Source organism: Notolepis coatsorum (assembly GCF_963971535.1).
Source record: "Notolepis coatsorum genome assembly, chromosome: 18".
Taxonomy (NCBI): Eukaryota; Metazoa; Chordata; class Actinopteri; order Aulopiformes; family Paralepididae; genus Notolepis; species Notolepis coatsorum.
Genome location: NC_140182.1, coordinates 39,976,783 through 39,998,076, shown reverse-complemented (window position 1 = coordinate 39,998,076; position 21,294 = coordinate 39,976,783). Strand labels below are relative to the sequence as shown.

Below are 21,294 nucleotides of genomic sequence, written 5' to 3'. Positions count from 1 at the left end.
TTTGCTGCAGTTCACTTGAGAGAAACTGGACTGATATATAATTCTGGTTATGTTTGTTCATGTTTGAATAACTCTAAGCCCTTTTCTAAGACTGACAGCGCTTTCACCTACAGTGGAATGAACATAAATTTTTCAGGATGGGTTGAGCTGGGAATCAACTTTTTCACCAATAAGAGGCCACAGAACGTTTGTCTTTCAGCATGGCTGCTTGTAACCATTGGTATGTATGGTGCTGAGTCACAACTAGGGGGAGATCTGGAGGGGGGCTGTGCAATAAAAGTAATTTCCTGCAACTTAAACGATTTTCAATTAAATGGAACACATGGGTAAGTTATTTATTTAAGTACAGTGTATAAGGTTGCACAATAGTTCAACGTTGAACACGAAAAGACGGGGCCGAGCAATCGTGTATTTAACAGGTAAATCTTCCGTCTAAGACAAGTGAAACAAAATAGCTCTAAGTATTGATAATAACACACTTAGGGTGGGATCCACAAAGAATGGATTTGCGCAGTGCTAATTGCACCCTTACTTACAATTCATTATTCATTGAAAATGGGGGACCCTGATGTAAACAAGACTAAGTCTTTCTCTGGTCTGCATCCCCTTAACAATTGTGTGTATTGAATTCCCAATCTATTAATACAATTTTCAATAGACTAGACAATGGTGTGTCAAGTTTCTAAACTGGCCCCAAGCTTTCACTGCACTTTTAAACGCATGGTGGCGCTGTGCCCCTGGATAACATTCAGCCACTAGATGTTGCACTAGAGCACCAGCATGTCATTCATCCAAACAGCTGCATTGCACATGGGGAAACGAAGTAGATGCGGGATGCGTCTATGCATTTACAAATGTAAACGGCACACATTTTGGACTCGCAAAAAAAATGATAAATTAATAAATCACTTTTTTTTCTTGCACCTTTTCTAAAAGCTCTGGATGCATTATTTTGTATTAAAGTATTACTCTACATTAGATTGTTATCTATAGCACTTTTAACTCATCTAAGTCAGGGGTTCCCAAACTTTTCAGGCCACAACCCCCAAATAACGGTGTCGGAGAGCCACAACCCCCACTATTATAGGGGGTAAAAAAAATTGAAATGCATGGTTAAAACATGCAAATGTTCAAACGCACACACTAATAAGCATTGGAGGCTTTTAACCAGGGCCGGACTGGGGAAATCATTCAGGCCAGGAAATAGTGCAAAATATAGCCCCAGTTAGGCCACTTTTAAGCTGGGGGTCCCCCACCAGGACATTTTTGTTGCCAGTGTTTGTGATGGCATCACAAATTATTGTTAAACCGCAACAACAACACTGATTTTGATGGATTTTCTGTTTTTTTTTGTAATGTCTGATTGAAAAAAAAATGCAATCTTTTATTCAACTTTAGCCCTGATCATAACACCACATATTCATTTTATAATTCTAACCCTTTAAATGCCAGTGTGTGTAATGGCATATATTTGCAATGTATCAAATGCAAAGTAGATTTTTCTGGGGGGGATTATTACAGGCTAGCATGTGTCAATGATTAGCAACAACAGTTTTTTGTAAGTGCGGCTCCCTTTGTGTGTGTGTGAGAGAGAGAGAGATAGTTCTCCAACTTGTGTGAGTTGCAGTGATCTCCTGGTTGTTCCCCACCTAGGTTATCTAACTATTGCGCTGCTGCAACTAGAAACACTGGCCTGGCCTGCATCTAAATTCAGTGGCCTGACTGCATAAAAAAAAAAACGGCGGCTCGCGACCCCCACTTTGGGAACCCCTGATCTAAGTCATGCGTGTCATGAGCTCTTCAAGAGCCCTCTCTCTGTGGTTCTCGTGGATGAGCAGCACCTCTTTGATTGCACTCTGCTGGAAGCCCATCTCATTGAACTGTGTCAGGAGGCGCAGAAACTCCACAGCCTGAAATGTAAGAAGCAAGTGTTATTGGCACAGTACTAAATATGAACATGTTCTTGTTTGGTGTTTTTGAAGAGACTCGTCACCTTGCTCTCACAGTTTTGGAACATCTCCAGGGCCTCTTCCACCAGTGCCTCGTCGTAGCCGGACTCACACAGGCGATCACTTGCAGCCAAGTAACTCAAGATCTGTGGGGGAAGAGGACACCTACATTAGGATGTGGAGGGTGGCTGTGCCCCCTACCGGGGAGGCGAAAACATAATGAAAGCCATTTGCTGTCATTTCCTGCATCCTGCAACTTAAAAACATAATTTCAATCAAATAGCAAACAAGGCTAAGTTCCAAATAAGTTATTTATTGAAGTACAGTGTCATACAGTTGCACAATAGTTTAATGTTGAAGACAAACACATGCACGCTTGCACACAGGACCAAGCTTTCACTGCAAACAAATGTAATATATAAAAGAAACCACATGGTAGCGCTGCTCGCTCCCTTATACCATTGTTGAGGGAAAGCCCTGATATTGGGCCTAGATAAAGATCAATAACACAAGTTAGGCATGTTTAGGATGTTTTTGCTCTAGATTTAGTTTCACATGTCAACTAGAAGAATGCGCTCAGTAGAGTGCAAACCTCTGCCAAGGCTACAATCTCCACACTTTGCTGTTACTTTCACATGCATTTTACTGGATAGTTGACAGAAACAAGATTTTTTAAATTTGATTTATTATTGCCAGTCTCAAACTTTAAAACCACATGGAGGTGCTGGAGAAGGTCACGGCTCAAATCAACTTGTTTCTCCCAGGGGATCATGAATATTCATAGCATGTTTTGGGACGACTAACGGGTCAGGAAATGTGCTTATTTGAAAATGGAAGGTTTTACCTTGATGATTTTCATCTTGGGGTCATGAATGTACAAAACAAAAATGTTATGGTAATCTGGCCATTGCTTTTGGAGATATCCTGATATTGCTTTTGGCCTGAGGGTGGTACTAGAGGAAAGGCCAGGTCATGGGGTGACCAAAAGTGTGGAACTAGGCTAACGTTCAAAGAGTTTCCCTCATTTGAAAATATAAGTTTGGTGTGATGGTGATGCTAGAGGAAAGGTCCCCACAATCAATAGATTGCGAGGCAGATTGAAACCTGACACCTCTGCATACTCTGGAGCAGTGATTCCCAACCTGGGGTCCGCGGACCTAAAAGGGTCCGCGCAGGGGGTCCGCCAGACCACAGATGATTTGAGGTCGTTTTTTTTTTTTTTTTTATCATCAGAAGCATGAATAGTCTCTCCACTACAATAAAAAAATAAAGATAAATAAATAAACATCTAGACATGATTTTTGAATGTTAACAGTAAGGCTACCGGGTAGCCGCTAAAACGCGAATCAGTTGACTGTATCACTTTCTGTAGCTAGCCTAGCACGCTAGTTAACTTTCTCGGCTCGTCTGCAGTCAGCCACCAGAGGCGAAAATGTGTGACAAACGAAAAGGAGATGATGGCAGCTCATCTGCAAAAAAAGTTAGGACCTACAGCAATCGCGAAAATTACATCACCATGGGCTTCACTGAGGGACCAGACAAACGACCTGAGTGTGTGATTTGTGGAGAAAAGTTGGCAAACTCGAGCCTGAAGCCCAGCAAGCTGAAGAGACATCAGGCGTCTAAGCACCCAGAAACCGTTGGGAAGGATCCAGACTTTTTTCGGAGGAAAGAACAGTCTCTCAAGGCGAACAAGCCTGTTGATGTTAGAGTAGCGTGGAGCAGGGGTGGCAGTGATTTACAGAAGGCTACCGAAGCCTCCTTTGAGTGTTCGCTTTTAATTGCAAAAGCAAAGAAACCGCACAATATTGGCGAGCAGCTCATCAAACCAGCCTGCATCAAAATGGTTTAGAAACTGTGCGGCCCACAGGTGGCGGATAAACTAAAATCAGTACCACTCTCGAACAATGTAGTGAAATACCGAATTGATAAGATGTCAAGTGATTGCGAGCAGCAGCTGTCAGAAAAGCTTAGAAAGGGTCCATTTGCCATACAACTTGATGAAACTACAACTGTCGCAGACGAGGCTGTGCTCATCGTTTATGTGCAATATATTGAAAATGAGGATCTGAAGCAGGACATTCTCATGTCAGTCAACCTTACTACCACCACTCGAGGTGAGGATATTTTTACTGCAGTGGATTCTTACTTCATTCAACATAAATGCAAACCGTTCACCATTAGGGCCTGATTTGAGAGGATGAATACAGGATTTGAATATTGGCCAAAATTTTGAAATACATAAGGTGCAAGATTAGATTTGTTGATTGAAGGCACAAGTCAAAGAAGCATAGTGGGTCTAATTATGATGCATATGCTTGTGTATAAGCAGTTTGTTATTAAAATGACAAAAAAAGGTATTAAACCCAGCTAGGACAGATTCTCTCTGCTACTGATTGGAATTTCCTGTCTCATATTTAGTTTAATTTGTTGCATTGATTTGTTCCATAAATGCAAACCGTTCACCATTAGGGACTGATTTGAGAGGATGAATACAGGATTTGAATATTGGCCAAACATTTTGAAATGCATATGGTGCAAGATGAGATTTGTTGATTGAAGGCACAAGTTAAAGAAGCATAGTGGGTCTAATTGTGATGCATATGCCTGTGTATAAGCAGTTTGTTATTAAAATGACAAAAAAAAGGTATTAAACCCAGCTAGGACAGATTCTCTCTGCTACTGATTGGAATTTCCTGTCTCATATTTAGTTTAATTTGTTGCATTGATTTGTTCCATAAATGCAAACCGTTCACCATTAGGGCCTGATTTGAGAGGATGAATACAGCATTTGAATATTGGCCAAACATTTTGAAATGCATATGGTGCAAGATGAGATTTGTTGATTGAAGGCACAAGTCAAAGAAGCATAGTGGGTCTAATTGTGATGCATATGCCTGTGTATAAGCAGTTTGTTATTAAAATGAAAAAAAAAAAAAAATGTATGGTATCTTATTAGGAGGGGGTCCGCGAATTTCATCAGAGATGTTTGGGGGTCCCTGGGGGGAAAAAGGTTGGGAACCACTGCTCTGGAGGGAGAGAGAGAGAGATAGAGAGGGAGAGACAGAGAGAGGGAGAGACAGAGGGAGGGAGCACTTGGGGGGGGGGGGGCCTGCCGCGCCACACAGGAGAGGGGAGGAAGGGATGTTCCCCGGGTCCCATGTTCCCTGCTTAATTGATTGAACATTTTATACATTTTTACAATTTTATTAATTATTAATGTCCGCCTTGTTTCGAACTGGTTAAGCTTAGGCCCTCTTTTGAAGTTGGTTACGGTTAGAGTTTGGAATCAGGGCTGGTGGTCTAAAATGTTCAATCAATCAAGCGGGGAACATAGACATGCTCCCTGTCAGAGTACCTACCTTCTCTGGACACCGATACCCTGTCTTCTGTAACGCCCAAAGAGCTGTTCCTAGAAGGTAGCCCTGCTCAGTGATGGCTTCAAGTATCTCCCGTTCCTCCTCGCTGAGAGCCGACAGCAGCTCTGCAGATGAGTCACAGAAAAGCCCATGGGAGCTGGCAGTCCGTCGCGTCTGTAAAAGGGGAACAAAGCAACATGGAGTCAGGATAGGCTAAATCACCAACGGTGTAGTGGGGGAGCGCCACCTACTGTCTGATAGTGATTATAGCGTGAGGACAGTAAGCATGGAATTACCGTTTGAGAGAAGTGTGGGGGGGGGGGGGGGGGCAGCGGGTCGGAACCGGCTCACCTGCTGCCTGTGGCTCCTGACGGGTCCTGCTGAGGAGGGTCGTGCCTGCTGAGGCCTGGGTGGAGGTGCGGGATGGGATGCCTGCTGCGACGCGAGGGTGGTCTTTCTGCCCGCGGAGCCTAACAACTTCTGCCTTTTCCTGCCGCGTCTCCGCCCATGGCGCAGAGGGCTTGTCTGCTCCGGCGCGGAGAGCGGCGCTCGTCCGCATTCTCCCGAGGAGGTTCCGCTCTGGCGGCCAAGGCTCCGAGGAGAGCAGTGAGGGGAGGGGCCGAGGTTGTGGAGCTCTTTCACTCTGGACAGCGGGTCTTTTGACGCAACGTTCCGTAGCCTCTCTCTGCCCCTGGAAGGTTGACACGGCTTATCCTCAGAGACGGCGCCTTCGTCGTCCTCGGAATAACCGGCGCCATCCTCAGAATAACTGGCATCGTCCTCCACGTCAGAGTTGAAGGGCTTGGCGGTGCGGTGGCGCAGACGGCGGGCATCCACAGGGGTCAGGCTGTAGCTCCGGGGTCGAGGGTCGGGTTCCCACAGGTCACTGCTCTTCCAGCTGGCCCAGCGACTCTGCTGAGGAGTGTTGAAGGTCAACCAGTATGGAGGGCAGGATGGGGGAACGCCACGGCCATGAGGGACTGGCTGTGTTCCCGTGTGGTAATCATACTGCAGCCCAGTCAAGACCCAGTTCTCCAGGGTGAACTCATACTGCAATAAAAACCACATAGAATAGAATAGACTTTTAATTGTCATTGCACACAAGTATACAACGAAATTTCAGGGGAGCTCCCACAGACCGTAGTATACATATATACATGTAACACATAACACTGTACATATAACAGAATATTTTAAATAATAAAGTGCATGATGAGCGGTAAACATAGTGGTTATCAAGTCCAGGTAAAGTGCATGGTGCACGTGAGGGGACAGTCAGTGAGAGTTTAACAGTCTGACTGCTTGGGGGAAAAAGCTGTTCATAAATCTTGAACTCTTCACATGTATGGACCGGTATCTCCTCCCTGAGGGAAGGAGCTGAAAGAGGTGATGTGTTGGGTGAGACTGGTCCTTGATAATACACTTGGAGCGGTGGAGGCAGCGGGAGGTGAAGACGAAGGTGATGTTTGGTAGAGGAGTCCCGACGATCCTGCCTGCCGCCTTCGCCACCCTCTGTAGAGCCTCTTGCTCTGCCTTTGTGCAGCTGGAGAACCACACAGACACACAACGTAGGTCAGCACACTCTCAACCGCACAATGGTAGAAGTTGACAAGGAGATTTCGTGGCAGGCCAGCTTGCTTCAGCTTCCTTAGGTAGTATAGGCGTTGCTGAGCTTTTCCGATCACTGAGGCGGTGTTGGTGCTCCAGGACAGGGTCTCACTCACACTGAGACCCAGGAACTTGAACTCAGTGACCTGGTAAATGGACTGCTTTTATCCCAAAGTGCTTTACAACTTATGCGTCACATTCTCACATTCACTCACACATTCACACACCGACAGCGAAGGCGATCATGCAAAGGTGCCAACCTTCTCATCGGGAGCAGTTAGGCAGGGGTCCCCAAACCTTTTCCTGTGAGGGCCACATAACTTTTTCCTTCTCTGGTGGGGGCCGGGGTCAGTTTGTAACAGAAAAAGTGTGACGATCGCAGGGGTGCCTAAACGTAAACATTTATTGTTTTCCAGAAAGCCACACATAACCAAATATTAATAACCCTTTCTGGGATCTTCACAGAAAAAAAAGTCAGGAAATAAATATTAACACTATTAATGAAATAAATAACACTATTTATGAAATAAATATACAGTACCTACAGACCACCTAGCTCTAGTTCTGTACTATTTAAAAGCACAGTGCAGGACACACTCAAAGGTTATCGCACCTCAGAGATGGCAGTGGACATGTATGACAGGAAAAAAGGCCATATGTAATGGCCTTGGGATTGAGGAACATACTACCAGCCAAAGGAGGAAGTAGAAAGGGATGGACGAGTATGTAGTTGAGTCATCTTGTGGCACAAGCTCAGACCTCAGCTCAGGAGATCAGCTGAGACATGTTCTATCCAGTCCTCGACAGAATGCTGCAAGAGCTTGAGAGCAGGTTCTCATGAGTTGGAGAACAACTTATGAGAGGCATACAGGCATGTTATCCAGCCTCAGACCAGTTTCTCTCAGTGGAATTGCTGCAATCCCTCGCCAGAGGAGATCACAGTTGCAAAGTGTTTCCTGGCCAGGACAGGCAGAGATGCGGTCCCTACTATCCAAAGTGTCTTTTCCCTCCTGGATGATAATAATAATGCATTTTATTTATAAGGCGCTATCGTATCTTCTTCTGATACACTATACTTGCGTTGTTGTCAAACCAAATGTAGTATTCTTGTTAAGAATGGATGTCCACACATTCGCTCAACGTCTTCTTGATTTATTGACCACAAAAAGCAATCAATAGTAGCTTCTCAAAAACACTTGATGTATAGTGTACAACAGTTCAAGTTCTTCTCGGCATCCAAACTTAAATGTCTGCTGATCTTATCAGCCAAAGTCTTCCGTGATCACTTCTATGGCAGCGGGAATATGATTCGTCCTCAATCGACGAGGTGTCCAGTCTTGTCTTCTTTTGTCGTCTTCTTTCGCCTTTCTCTCTGATCTGATCTCCCAGTCTTGTGGCCCCATATTTATAATGAAACACTGGATCCGCCTAGTGACGTCATGTCCAAATCAACCTTACTATCCGGATCCAATGGGCGTTGAGCTTTAGGGAGATTCAAACACACAATGTGCAATGTGCAAACTACAGAGGGATCACATTACTCTCCATCCCAGGAAAAGTATTCAACAGGATTTTACTGGACCGGATGAAGGACGCAGTCGACCCACAGCTACGAGACCACCAGGCGGGCTTCCGCAAAAACAGATCCTGCACAGACCAGATTGCAACACTGCGGATAATACTGGAGCAGTCATTAGAGTGGAATTCACCCCTATTCATTAATTTCATTGACTATGAAAAGGCTTTCGACAGCGTAAATAGAGAGACCCTCTGGAAGCTACTCAGACACTACGGAGTGCCAGAGAAGTACAGAAATATCATCAGGAACTCCTATGAGGGGATGACCTGCAGGGTAATTCATGGCGGTCAACCCACCGACGCCTTCCAGATAAAAACTGGAGTGAGACAGGGCTGTTTGTTGTCACCATTTCTGTTCCTGCTGGCAATAGACTGGGTCATGAAGCAATCCACGGCAGAGAAACGAAATGGCATACAATGGACATTATGGACGCAGTTAGAAGACCTCGACTTTGCAGATGACCTGGCCCTTCTCTCTCACACCCAGCAGCAGATGCAGGAAAAGACCAGTACCATCGCTGACAACTCTACTCGGCTTGGGCTTAACATCCACAGAGGGAAGAGCAAGGTCATGAGAATCAATTCTGACAACACATCACCCATCATTCTGGAAGGAGAAGCGTTGGAAGAGGTAGACAACTTCACCTACCTGGGCAGCATGGTTAACAAGCAAGGTGGAACAGATGCTGATGTGAGAGCCAGGATTGGCAAGGCCAGAGGAGCCTTTCTCCAACTAAAAAACATCTGGAGCTCAAGAGACATTTCCATCACAACCAAGATCAGGATATTTAACACCAACGTGAAGTCAGTCCTACTCTATGGCGCTGAGACCTGGAGGACCACTGTCACAACAACCAATAAATTACAAGTTTTCCTAAACACCTGTCTGCGCCGAATCCTCCAGATTCGCTGGCCTAACACCATCAGCAATAAAGACCTGTGGCAACGAACACAACAACAGCCAGCAGAGAAAGAGATTCTCCAACGGCGTTGGAGATGGATTGGCCATACACTCCGTAAACCATCCCTGAGCATCACAAGACAATCTCTCAGGTGGAACCCCCAAGGGAAAAGAAAGCGAGGCCGACCACGAAACACCTGGCGCAGAGACTTGGAAGACGATGCCAAGAAGATGGGACACACCTGGGGCCAGCTTGAGAGGTTGGCTCAGGATCGGGATGCTTGGAGAACCCTTGTTGACGGCCTATGCCCCAAACGGGGTAAAAGGCGTAAGTAAGTAAGTAAGTAAAACACACAATGACGATTTGAACCTGCCCCTTTTCTCAACTTTTGCCTTGCTCCATATTTTGTAATTTAGGTCCAAATCCACTTGAATTAATCTTTGGTTTATTCCAATATACAAATATTATTCTTGGTCTACTTCTACAGAACATCCCAGTGTGATTAAAAACCTTTTACTCACTAACGAGGGGGGGGGGGGCAGTCAACTACAACCAATGTGCGGAAAAAGGGACCAGTCACCCTAGAACGCACAGTGCAAGCAGGACCATGTGTGACAGAGCACTCCATGGTCCACACCCACACACACCTGCTAGCCCACCTAATGGCGGGGAGCAGGAGAGGTCCCGGCCCTTAGGACTGCCTGGGAGACAGAGCCCCCAGTCATGTCCATGAGGTAAAACCTAACAAAAGGACCCGGGGAGGACCAAGAAGCCTCCACCGTCCTCCACCGAGGCCCCCCCCAAACAGGGGAGCGGAGGCCGCCACTCCACAAGTGGAGTGTGCCCTGACGCCTGCGGGGGGAACCTGTCTGGCCAAAGTGTAGCAGAGGGCAATTCCCTCGCATAACCAATGTGACAGGTGTTGCTTGGACAGCGCCTTACCCGCGCGAGAGCCACCGTAACAAACAAACAGTTGATCGGTAGCCCTGAGATCCTGCGTTGTCCTTGGTGGCCGAGCTGCTTGAGGACTAGAAGCACTGCCTTCAATTCCAACACATTGATATGTAGTGCAGACCGGGCAGCATGGTCTTGCCCGCTGCCCCCTACTGCGTCGGTCCGACACGTCCCCCCCATCCCATGAGGGAGGCGTCGGTGAAGACCGTGACGTGTGATGGCCTGCTGCCCATGGGGACCCCGGTACTGACACGGGAACCTTCAGCTGCTTCCACTTGCCTCTCACAGGGGATGGGGGGGACGTGTCGGACCGACGCAGTAGGGGGCAGCGGGCAAGACCATACTGAAAAACCACCTCTGTATCCTCCTCATGAAGGGGAGGCCAAGAGGGACCACAGTTTGAGCAGATGCCATCATACCGAGCAGGCGCATCACGGACAGCGCCGTAACCGCCCTGCCAGGACGGAACCTCCAGAGGGCCGGAGTCCGGTGTCCTGCCGGAGGGGCATTCTCCCGGGGGCTGGCGGCCGGCCACCGGCCATGGCACCGGAGATGCCCCCCTATGTGTGTGAGCGCGAGTGTGTGTGTGTGTGTGTGTGTGTGTGTGTGTGGAGGATCTGCAAATACACACACACACACGAGAGAGAGAGAGAGAGAGAGAGAGAGAGAGAGAGAGAGAGAGAGAGAGAGAGAGAGAGAGAGAGAGAGAGAGAGAGAGAGAGAGAGAGGTCAGGGAGCCACCACGCCAGGGTCCTCTACAGAACGGGCTAGGGTTCATGGCTTAGTGGGGTTTCGTTGTATCGTGTCATTTGACGCTCTCTCTCTCTGTCTCTCTCTCTCTCTCTCTCGATGACAGAGAATGATATCTGTCTGTAGTGACTCTGATTTATAGATTGTGTCTGACGTGATGCTTAGTTCATGACATTAAATAGGTACGATTATCTTACATGGATATACATGGGCTATTTACACATCATAATAGCACATGATAGATGTTGTGGCTGTGTGTTCACTTAACGGTAGAGGACTCTTAGTGGGAATAACATACATACAGATACCTTTGATTTAATAATTCTTTATTAAATGACAATATTTATATGGTATACATGGGCTATCTACAGATCATAGTAGCACATGATAGATGTGCAGATAGCTCAGTAGCCTAGTAGCAAAGTAGCCAGTAGCCTAGTAGCCTATTAGCCTACTATTAGCCTAGTATCCTAGTAGCAAAGTAGCCAGTAGCCTAGTAGCCTCTTAGCCTGCTATTAGCCTAGCGTCCTAGTAGCAAAGTAGCCAGTAGCCTAGTAGCCTATTAGCCTACTATTAGCCTAGTATCCTAGTGCCTAGTAGCAAAGTAGCCAGTAGCCTAATAGCCTCTTAGCCTGCTATTAGCCTAGTAGCCTAGTAGCAAAGTAGCCAGTAGCCTAGTAGCCTAGTAGCAAAGTAGCCAGTAGCCTCTTAGCCTGCTATTAGCCTAGTGTCTTAGTAGCAAAGTAGCCAGTAGCCTAGTAGCCTCTTAGCTTGCTATTAGCCTAGTGTCTTAGTAGCAAAGTAGCCAGTAGCCTAGTAGCCTCTTAGCCTGCTATTAGCCTAGTGTCTTAGTATCAAAGTAGCCAGTAGCCTAGTAGCCTCTTAGCCTGCTATTAGCCTAGCGTCCTAGTAGCAAAGTAGCCAGTAGCCTAGTAGCCTATTAGCCTACTATTAGCCTAGTATCCTAGTAGCCTAGTAGCAAAGTAGCCAGTAGCCTAGTAGCCTCTTAGCCTGCTATTAGCCTAGTGTCCTAGTAGCAAAGTAGCCAGTAGCCTAGTAGTCTATTAGCCTACTATTAGCCTAGTAGCAAAGTAGCTAGTAGCCTAGTAGCCTATTAGCCTACTAGTAGCCTAGTATCCTAGTAGCCAGTAGCCTAGTAGCCTATTAGCCTACTATTAGCCTAGTAGCCTAGTAGCAAAGTAGCCAGTAGCCTAGTAGCCTCTTAACCTGCTATTAGCCTAGTGTCTTAGTAGCAAAGTAGCCAGTAGCCTAGTATCCCAGTAGCCTACTATTAGCCTAGTATCCTAGTAGCAAAGTAGCCAGTAGCCTAGTAGCCTATTAGTCTACTATTAGCCTAGTATCCTAGTAGCCTAGTAGCAAAGTAGCCAGTAGCCTAGTAGCCTCCTAGCCTGCTATTAGCCTAGTATCCTAGTAGCAAAGTAGCCAGTAGCCTAATAGTCTAGTAGCCTAGTAGCAAAGTAGCCAGTAGCCTAGTAGCCTCTTAGCCTACTATTAGCCTAGTATCCTAGTAGCAAAGTAGCCAGTAGCCTAATAGTCTAGTAGCCTAGTAGCAAAGTAGCCAGTAGCCTAGTAGCCTCTTAGCCTACTATTAGCCTAGTATCCTAGTAGCAAAGTAGCCAGTAGCCTAGTAGCCTATTAGCCTACTATTAGCCTAGTATCCTAGTAGCAAAGTAGCCAGTAGCCTAGTAGCCTCCTAGCCTGCTATTAGCCTAGTATCCTAGTAGCAAAGTAGCCAGTAGCCTAATAGTCTAGTAGCCTAGTAGCAAAGTAGCCAGTAGCCTAGTAGCCTCTTAGCCTACTATTAGCCTAGTATCCTAGTAGCAAAGTAGCCAGTAGCCTAGTAGCCTATTAGCCTACTATTAGCCTAGTATCCTAGTAGCCTAGTAGCAAAGTAGCCAGTAGCCTAGTAGCCTGCTATTAGCCTAGTATCCTAGTAGCAAAGTAGCCAGTAGCCTAATAGTCTAGTAGCCTAGTAGCAAAGTAGCCAGTAGCCTAGTAGCCTCTTAGCCTACTATTAGCCTAGTATCCTAGTAGCAAAGTAGCCAGTAGCCTAATAGTCTAGTAGCCTAGTGGCAAAGTAGCCAGTAGCCTAGTAGCCTCTTAGTCTACTATTAGCCTAGTATCCTAGTAGCAAAGTAGCCAGTAGCCTAGTAGCCTATTAGCCTACTATTAGCCTAGTATCCTAGTAGCCTAGTAGCAAAGTAGCCAGTAGCCTAGTAGCCTCCTAGCCTGCTATTAGCCTAGTATCCTAGTAGCAAAGTAGCCAGTAGCCTAATAGTCTAGTAGCCTAGTAGCAAAGTAGCCAGTAGCCTAGTAGCCTCTTAGCCTACTATTAGCCTAGTATCCTAGTAGCAAAGTAGCCAGTAGCCTAATAGTCTAGTAGCCTAGTAGCAAAGTAGCCAGTAGCCTAGTAGCCTCTTAGCCTACTATTAGCCTAGTATCCTAGTAGCAAAGTAGCCAGTAGCCTAGTAGCCTATTAGCCTACTATTAGCCTAGTATCCTAGTAGCAAAGTAGCCAGTAGCCTAGTAGCCTCCTAGCCTGCTATTAGCCTAGTATCCTAGTAGCAAAGTAGCCAGTAGCCTAATAGTCTAGTAGCCTAGTAGCAAAGTAGCCAGTAGCCTAGTAGCCTCTTAGCCTACTATTAGCCTAGTATCCTAGTAGCAAAGTAGCCAGTAGCCTAGTAGCCTATTAGCCTACTATTAGCCTAGTAGCCTAGTAGCAAAGTAGCCAGTAGCCTAGTAGCCTGCTATTAGCCTAGTATCCTAGTAGCAAAGTAGCCAGTAGCCTAATAGTCTAGTAGCAAAGTAGCCAGTAGCCTAGTAGCCTCTTAGCCTACTATTAGCCTAGTATCCTAGTAGCAAAGTAGCCAGTAGCCTAATAGTCTAGTAGCCTAGTGGCAAAGTAGCCAGTAGCCTAGTAGCCTCTTAGTCTACTATTAGCCTAGTATCCTAGTAGCAAAGTAGCCAGTAGCCTAGTAGCCTATTAGCCTACTATTAGCCTAGTATCCTAGTAGCCTAGTAGCAAAGTAGCCAGTAGCCTAGTAGCCTCCTAGCCTGCTATTAGCCTAGTATCCTAGTAGCAAAGTAGCCAGTAGCCTAATAGTCTAGTAGCCTAGTAGCAAAGTAGCCAGTAGCCTAGCAGCCTCTTAGCCTACTATTAGCCTAGTATCCTAGTAGCAAAGTAGCCAGTAGCCTAGTAGCCTATTAGCCTACTATTAGCCTAGTATCCTAGTAGCCTAGTAGCAAAGTAGCCAGTAGCCTAGTAGCCTGCTATTAGCCTAGTATCCTAGTAGCAAGTAGTAGTCTGACCTGGCGATCTCCTCTAACCGGCTGAGGACCAGAATGTCGTCTAGGTAGAATAAAATGCGTATCCCCTGACGACGCAGAGGTCCCAGCGCGGTCTCCACGCACTTGGTGAAGGTACGAGGAGCCAGAGAGTAGCCGAACGGCAGCCTCTGGTACTCGTACGCTATGCCCTGAAACAGGAAGCGTAGGTATTTCCTGTGAGGAGGGAAGATCGAGATGTGAAAATACGCATCCTTCAGGTCTATGGAGGTCTCCCACTCTGACAGCGCTTGACAGTTGTTTGACGGTCAACATTCTGAACCTTCTTGCCACAATCAACCGATTGAACGCAGACAGGTCCAGTATGGGTCTGACACCTCCCGATTTCTTGGGCACCAGAAAATATCGGGAGTAAATGCCACTCATCGCGTCCTCCCATGGGATCCTTGATGGCCTGCTTCGCCACCAGAGAACGAAGCTCTTCGGCCAGGGCTGTCACTGCCGCGGACTCTGACAATAGAGTCTGTACCAAACCCAAAAACGGAGGGTGGGGGTGTGCAAACTGTAACACAAGCCCCGCCCTCAGCGTTCTCTCCATCCACGCCGACATATGGCACTTCTGTAGCCATACGTGGTAAAAATCCCAAAGCGCCCCCCCGCCGCCAACTGGCGCTGGTCCGCTAGGAATCGTAGATAGGTGGCCCGGTCCCTCCCGCTGTGCATCGCCTGGTCTCACCAACCGCGCGAGCAAGGCGTCTCGCGGAGTCGGGATATCGCACCCTGACTCTACCAACGAGGCAATCGCACCCAAGGAGGGACCCCGACAGATGACCTTCAGTAATGTAAGGGTTAAGCGGGGGGAAACTGGAAATAGTCCCCGCGAAACGCATGGGAGCGGCATCCCGAAGGCATTAGCATTAGCAGTAGCTGCGCGCGCCATGATAATTGGAAAAACATTTAACAACGTGTCATGTTGACCACATTCATCCAAATACACAGCCCCCCACGCCATCACTAAACTAAGTAGCAAACACAGAAACTAAGCTCGACGATTCTGTAAAAGATCCAGAGATAGAGATTGAGAACTACTCAATAATCAGGAATGATAGGAACAAACATGGAGGTGGTGTCTGTATGTACATACACAAGGACACCAAATTCATCAACAGAAATGACCTGAATCATAAATCAATTGAAACTGTATGGGTGGAAATCCTATTCGAAAGGGCGAAATCCCTACTGGTTGGCACAGTCTACAGGCCGCCAGATCATAGTGGCTTTTATGATACAATGGATGGGTGTTTAGCTGGAGTTGAGGATGTAGACAAAATTCTTATTGGAGACTGGAACACGGATATGCAACGAAAAGATGCACCCGTCTTCAAGGCCTTCAGTAGGTTTTGTGATCTGCATGGCCTCAGCCAGCTAATCACCCAACCCACACGTGTATGTGAATCAACTCAGACTACCATTGACCTCATTCTGACCTCCGACAAGTCCAAGATCTCAAATAAAGGGGTTATAGCATGTGGGTTAAGTGATCATTATATGATATTCTGTACCCGAAAAAAACTAAAACAAAAGGCTGGCTGCCACAAAACAGTCACATCTAGAGACCTCAAAACCTACTCTAGCGAGGCCTTCAACCTTGAACTGGAGAGTCTGGACTGGTCAGATGAACTCAATGGTACACTGGTTGACGAAACATGGCTTGGTTTCAAAACCAAATTCTCAGCAATACTAAACGACATGGCCCCCCTAAGAACCACCAGGGTAAAAAATCGCGCTGAGCCGTGGATGCACTCCGAAATACTGGCCGCTATGAAAACCAGAGACAAAAAATGCTCTGAGTTTCGTAAAAGTCAGTCAAAGCTTACTAAAAGCACGAGCAGTGAACTCCAAGCCCACGTGACTGAACTCAAACTAGAAAGAAACAGACTAAGAAACGACGTAAACTCCATGATCAAAACTGCAAAAAAGAATTTCATCAATGACAAAACTGAGGAAAACAAAAACAAACCACGTGAACTTTGGAAATTACTCAATAATCAACTAGGATGCAGTAAAAAACTTAAAACCAGATTCTCAAACATAAACATAAAAACTGACAACACGCTCATCACAGACAAGCTGGATGTAGCCAATTACTTAAACATTTTCTTCACAAACATAGCCACAACACTGGTAAACAAACTACCCTCCCACTCAGGGCTTTATGGGGTAGAACACATAGTAGCTTTCTACAAAAACCTAGGGGTCCGCAAGGACGACTTCAAGCTGGAAACGGTAACAACAGATGAGGTACTCAATAAACTGAGCGCCCTCCAACCTAACAAGGCCACTGGCCATGACAACATCCCCTCCAAATTCCTCAGAGACTCAGCAGCCGCCATCACACCAATCATCACACACATAATAAACCTCTCCATAAAACAGGGACACGTCCCCAAGGACTTCAAAATTGCGAGGGTGACCCCTCTGCACAAAAAGGGCAGCAAATTAGACCCAGGCAACTACCGCCCTGTTTCTATTCTCACCTCCATCTCGAAAGTCATGGAAAAAATAGTCTACGAACAGGTCGAAAAGTACCTAGCGGAAAAAAATCTAATCTACGAATTCCAATCTGGCTTCAGAACATCCCACTCCACTGACACATGCCTTCTCTATTTGAATGACCACATCAAACAAGAGGTGGACGCAGGCAAATACTGCGGCATGGTCATGCTGGACCTACAAAAGGCCTTTGACACGGTCAATCACTCCATTCTGATTGACAAGCTAAAAGCAATTGGTTTTGATAGTCTATCAGTGAGCTGGATGCAATCCTACCTTGAGGGGAGGGAACAGATGGTGGAGGTAAACGGTACCCTATCCCCCCCCCTCACAGTGAGCTGTGGTGTTCCACAAGGAAGCATACTAGGACCGCTACTGTTCCTAATTTATGCAAATGACATGTCGTCAGCTTGTGACTGCAACTTGTTCCTGTTTGCGGACGACTCAGCCCTGCTGGTCTCTGACAAGAACAAGTTACAGGTTGAAAAAACCCTCAGCTCGGAACTAGGCAGAATCTGCATATGGCTCGCTGATAACAAACTATCATTACACATGGGCAAAACAGAGTCCATTCTCTTCGGTTCAAATAACAAACTCAGCAAGACCGACGGCTTCTCAGTTACAGTGGGTGACAATATTGTCACAAGGAAAGATGAAATTACCTACCTGGGGTCCATCCTAGAGGCTAATCTCTCCTGTGACAAAATGGCATCCAATGTAATAAAAAAAGTCAACCAACGAACTCGATTCTTGTACCGGATCTCCTCTCTGGTAAACAAGAACACCCTGAAGACTCTGGCAGGAGCACTCATTCAGGGGTACTACGACTATGCTTGCACCTCATGGTACCAAAGCACCTCAAAGGCGCTAAAAACAAAATTACAAACATCTCAAAACAAACTGGTCAGACTACTGCTTGACCTTACTCCTAGAACCCACCTCACCCCTGCCCACTTCGACAACCTAGGATGGCTTAGAGTAGACGACAGAGTACAACAACTTGCAATGGGCCTGGTCTACAAGATACACTACACGACCAAGGTACCCATGTACATGTCAAAATACTTCCCAAAGGTCAGTGAATACCACGATCACAACACCAGAGGGAGCTCCACAAATCATGTCAAACCCAGATTCGGCTCAAATAAGGGACTAAACACGTTTCGCAATTATGCCACATCAATGTGGAACGCCCTACCCAAAGCTGTAAAGGAATGTGGATCACTACCCACTTTCAAAACCTCTCTCAAGGGACACCTACGGGAGACTGCAATTCAACACTGGCCCCTGTAAATATCCTAACCCAATCATTCCAACCCCCTCCAATGTACAGTCATTTGCCTAGTATGGTTTTGTCAATAGTTCAATGTACAATTGTGTTTGTTTGTACAGTGTCTCCTCCCCCCCCCCCCTCAATGTACAGTGTTACTTGTTTATACAGTATGCCCCCCGCCCCCCCCCCCCCCCCAACCACCTCCAATGTAAATTACCCAGTATGGTTGTCAATATCCCAATGTACCCAACCCCCCCCACCCAACCTCCAATGTACAGTTTCTACGTCAAATGTATATACTCCCTTTTCTTGACTCCTTCTGTATCACAAACAGTACTGTATTTGCAAATCTGGTATGTCATAAATGTATAGATGTAGCAGTACTGACTATCTGTATGTCATGTATGTCATATATGTCTATATGAATTGAAAATGGGGGACCCTGATGGAAACAAGACAAACGTCTTTCTCAGGTCTGCATCCCCTTAACAATTGTATGTATTGAGCCGTACTGTATTGTACCCATTCTGCAATCTGTTAAATAAAGTTTTCATTCATTCATTCATTCATTCATTCATTCATTCATTCATCACACCACCCGGTCGTCTCACGGGACAACGAGCAGTAGTGAACATGCTAGTACCAAAACCTGCCGGTGTCTGCCCTACCTGAGCACGACGTGGCTCGACCGTCGTGCGAAGTCCGTCGGTCCACTGCCAATCGAGGACAAACCAGAATAGGGCCGCCGTTCCGTCTGGATACGCCGAGAAGGGTCCGGGGGCTGGCGAATCTCCGGCGAAAGTCCAACATTGTGTAATTTCTCCTTTCGCTTCATAATAACTTCCACTGGTTGAAATGCATTATGAACAATCTCACGCTGGAAAAAGACGAAGAAGGGCATGAGCGTGACTCATTCAGGGGTACTACGACTATGCTTGCACCTCATGGTACCAAAGCACCTCAAAGGCGCTAAAAACAAAATTACAAACATCTCAAAACAAACTGGTCAGACTACTGCTTGACCTTACTCCTAGAACCCACCTCACCCCTGCCCACTTTGACAACCTAGGATGGCTTAGAGTAGATGACAGAGTACAGCAACTTGCAATGGGCCTGGTCTACAAGATACACTACACGACCAAGGTACCCATGTACATGGCAAAATACTTCCCAAAGGTCAGTGAATACCACGATCACAACACCAGAGGGAGCTCCACAAATCATGTTAAACCCAGATTCGGCTCAAATAAGGGACTAAACACGTTTCGCAATTATGCCACATCAATGTGGAACGCCCTACCCAAAGCTGTAAAGGAATGTGGATCACTACCCACTTTCAAAACCTCTCTCAAGAGACACCTACGGGAGACTGCAATTCAACACTGGCCCCTGTAAATATCCTAACCCAACCCCCTCCAATGTACAGTCATTTACCTAGTATGGTTTTGTCAATAGTCCAATGTACAATTTTGTTTGTTTGTACAGAGTCTCCCCCCCCTCAATGTACAGTTTTGCTTGTTTATACAGTGTGCCCCCCCCCCCCCCCCCAACCACCTCCAATGTAAATTACCCAGTATGGTTGTCAATATCCCAGTGTACCCAACCCCCCCCACCCAACCTCCTCCAATGTACAGTTTCTACGTCAAATGTATATACTCCCTTTTCTTGACTCCTTCTGTATCACAAACAGTACTGTATTTGCAAATCTGGTATGTCATAAATGTATAGATGTAGCAGTACTGACTATCTGTATGTCATGTATGTCATATATGTCCTGATGAATTGAAAATGGGGGACCCTGGTGGAAACAAGACGAAAGTCTTTCTCTGGTCTGCATCCCCTTAACAATTGTGTGTATTGAGCTGTACTGTATTGTACCCATTCTGCAATCTGTTAATAAAGTTTTCAATCAATCAATCAAACCACTTCCTGTGTTTTGAAGGAACACATGGGCGTAGGCGTGGTCACGTGCAAGTGACATGCATGTGTCAACTTTTTCATGTGCACAATAGGTGCATGGAGACGATATCTCATTATGGCAGAGCGAGACGCGATGTCAGTATAATGAAATATAACAACGTTCAAGCATTTGTAACTAGTTATTGTAGAGGTAATGCTTTCTTTTCTGTACAGATGTAAGAATCTGCCTCAAGAAGAAGGTCTCAATACCTTTGCAAGGCACTGATATAGTATATTATATAAATATTACAACACAAAATTGGGTTTTTAAGCAAAGCATTGTAAATAAAATGTAATGGTGGTAACAATGATATTATGATGACCTGAGTGTCTCGCAGTATCTGGAGGCAATCTGGGACGATGATGTCAGGAGCTGTCACAAGGTCTCTCTCTCTCAGAGGCTCCTCCAGGGAGCCCAGCGGAGTCTGGAATGGAACCTCCTCCAGATTGTTCATGTTCACGCTGCCACCAGAAATACAGAGAGTACCACTGGTCTAGGATAACTGGCTTGAAAGAGTACCACTGGTCTAGGGTAACTGGCTTGAGAGGGTACCACTGGTCTAGTGTAACTGGCTTGAGCGATTGCCACTGGTCTAGGGTAACTGGCTTGAGAGAGTACCACTGGTCTAGGGTAACTGGCTTGGGAGGGTACCACTGGTCTAGGGTAACTGGCTTGAGAGAGTACCACTGGTCTAGGGTAACTGGCTTGAGAGAGTACCACTGGTTTAGGGTAACTGGCTTGAGAGAGTACCACTGGTCTAGGGTAACTGGCTTCAGAGAGTACCACTGGTCTAGGGTAACTGGCTTCAGAGAGTACCACTGGTCTAGGGTAACTGGCTTCAGAGAGTACCACTGGTCTAGGGTAACTGGCTTCAGAGAGTACCACTGGTCTTTTACATTTGTCTTCACATGATAAAGAAATTGTTCCTTGGGCTGAAAGTAATCTAAGAACCAGGTGGAAACTTGCATGGACTAGAACTTATATTATGCCAGTTAGGGTACAGACCCTCACCTGCATCTTGTGTCTAATGCTTATTTTACTCGTAGTATATATTCAGACCCTCACCTGCACCTTGTGTCTACTGCTTACTTTATCATAATAT

The 21,294-nt window shown here is 46.2% G+C and overlaps 1 protein-coding gene across 1 annotated transcript; it reads right to left on the bottom strand.

Annotated features, from left to right (window-relative positions):
- Positions 1–1,775: 1,775 nt before the first annotated feature.
- LOC311245335 (uncharacterized protein) lies at positions 1,776–20,646 on the bottom strand (the record flags this gene model as incomplete). Its single annotated transcript, XM_084335178.1, has 5 exons — positions 1,776–1,910; positions 1,994–2,095; positions 5,312–5,482; positions 5,660–6,358; positions 20,515–20,646. The coding sequence occupies 5 exons, from the start codon at positions 20,644–20,646 to the stop codon at positions 1,776–1,778; spliced, it is 1,239 nt and encodes a 412-aa protein (XP_084191304.1).
- Between the last annotated feature and the right edge of the window lie 648 nt (positions 20,647–21,294).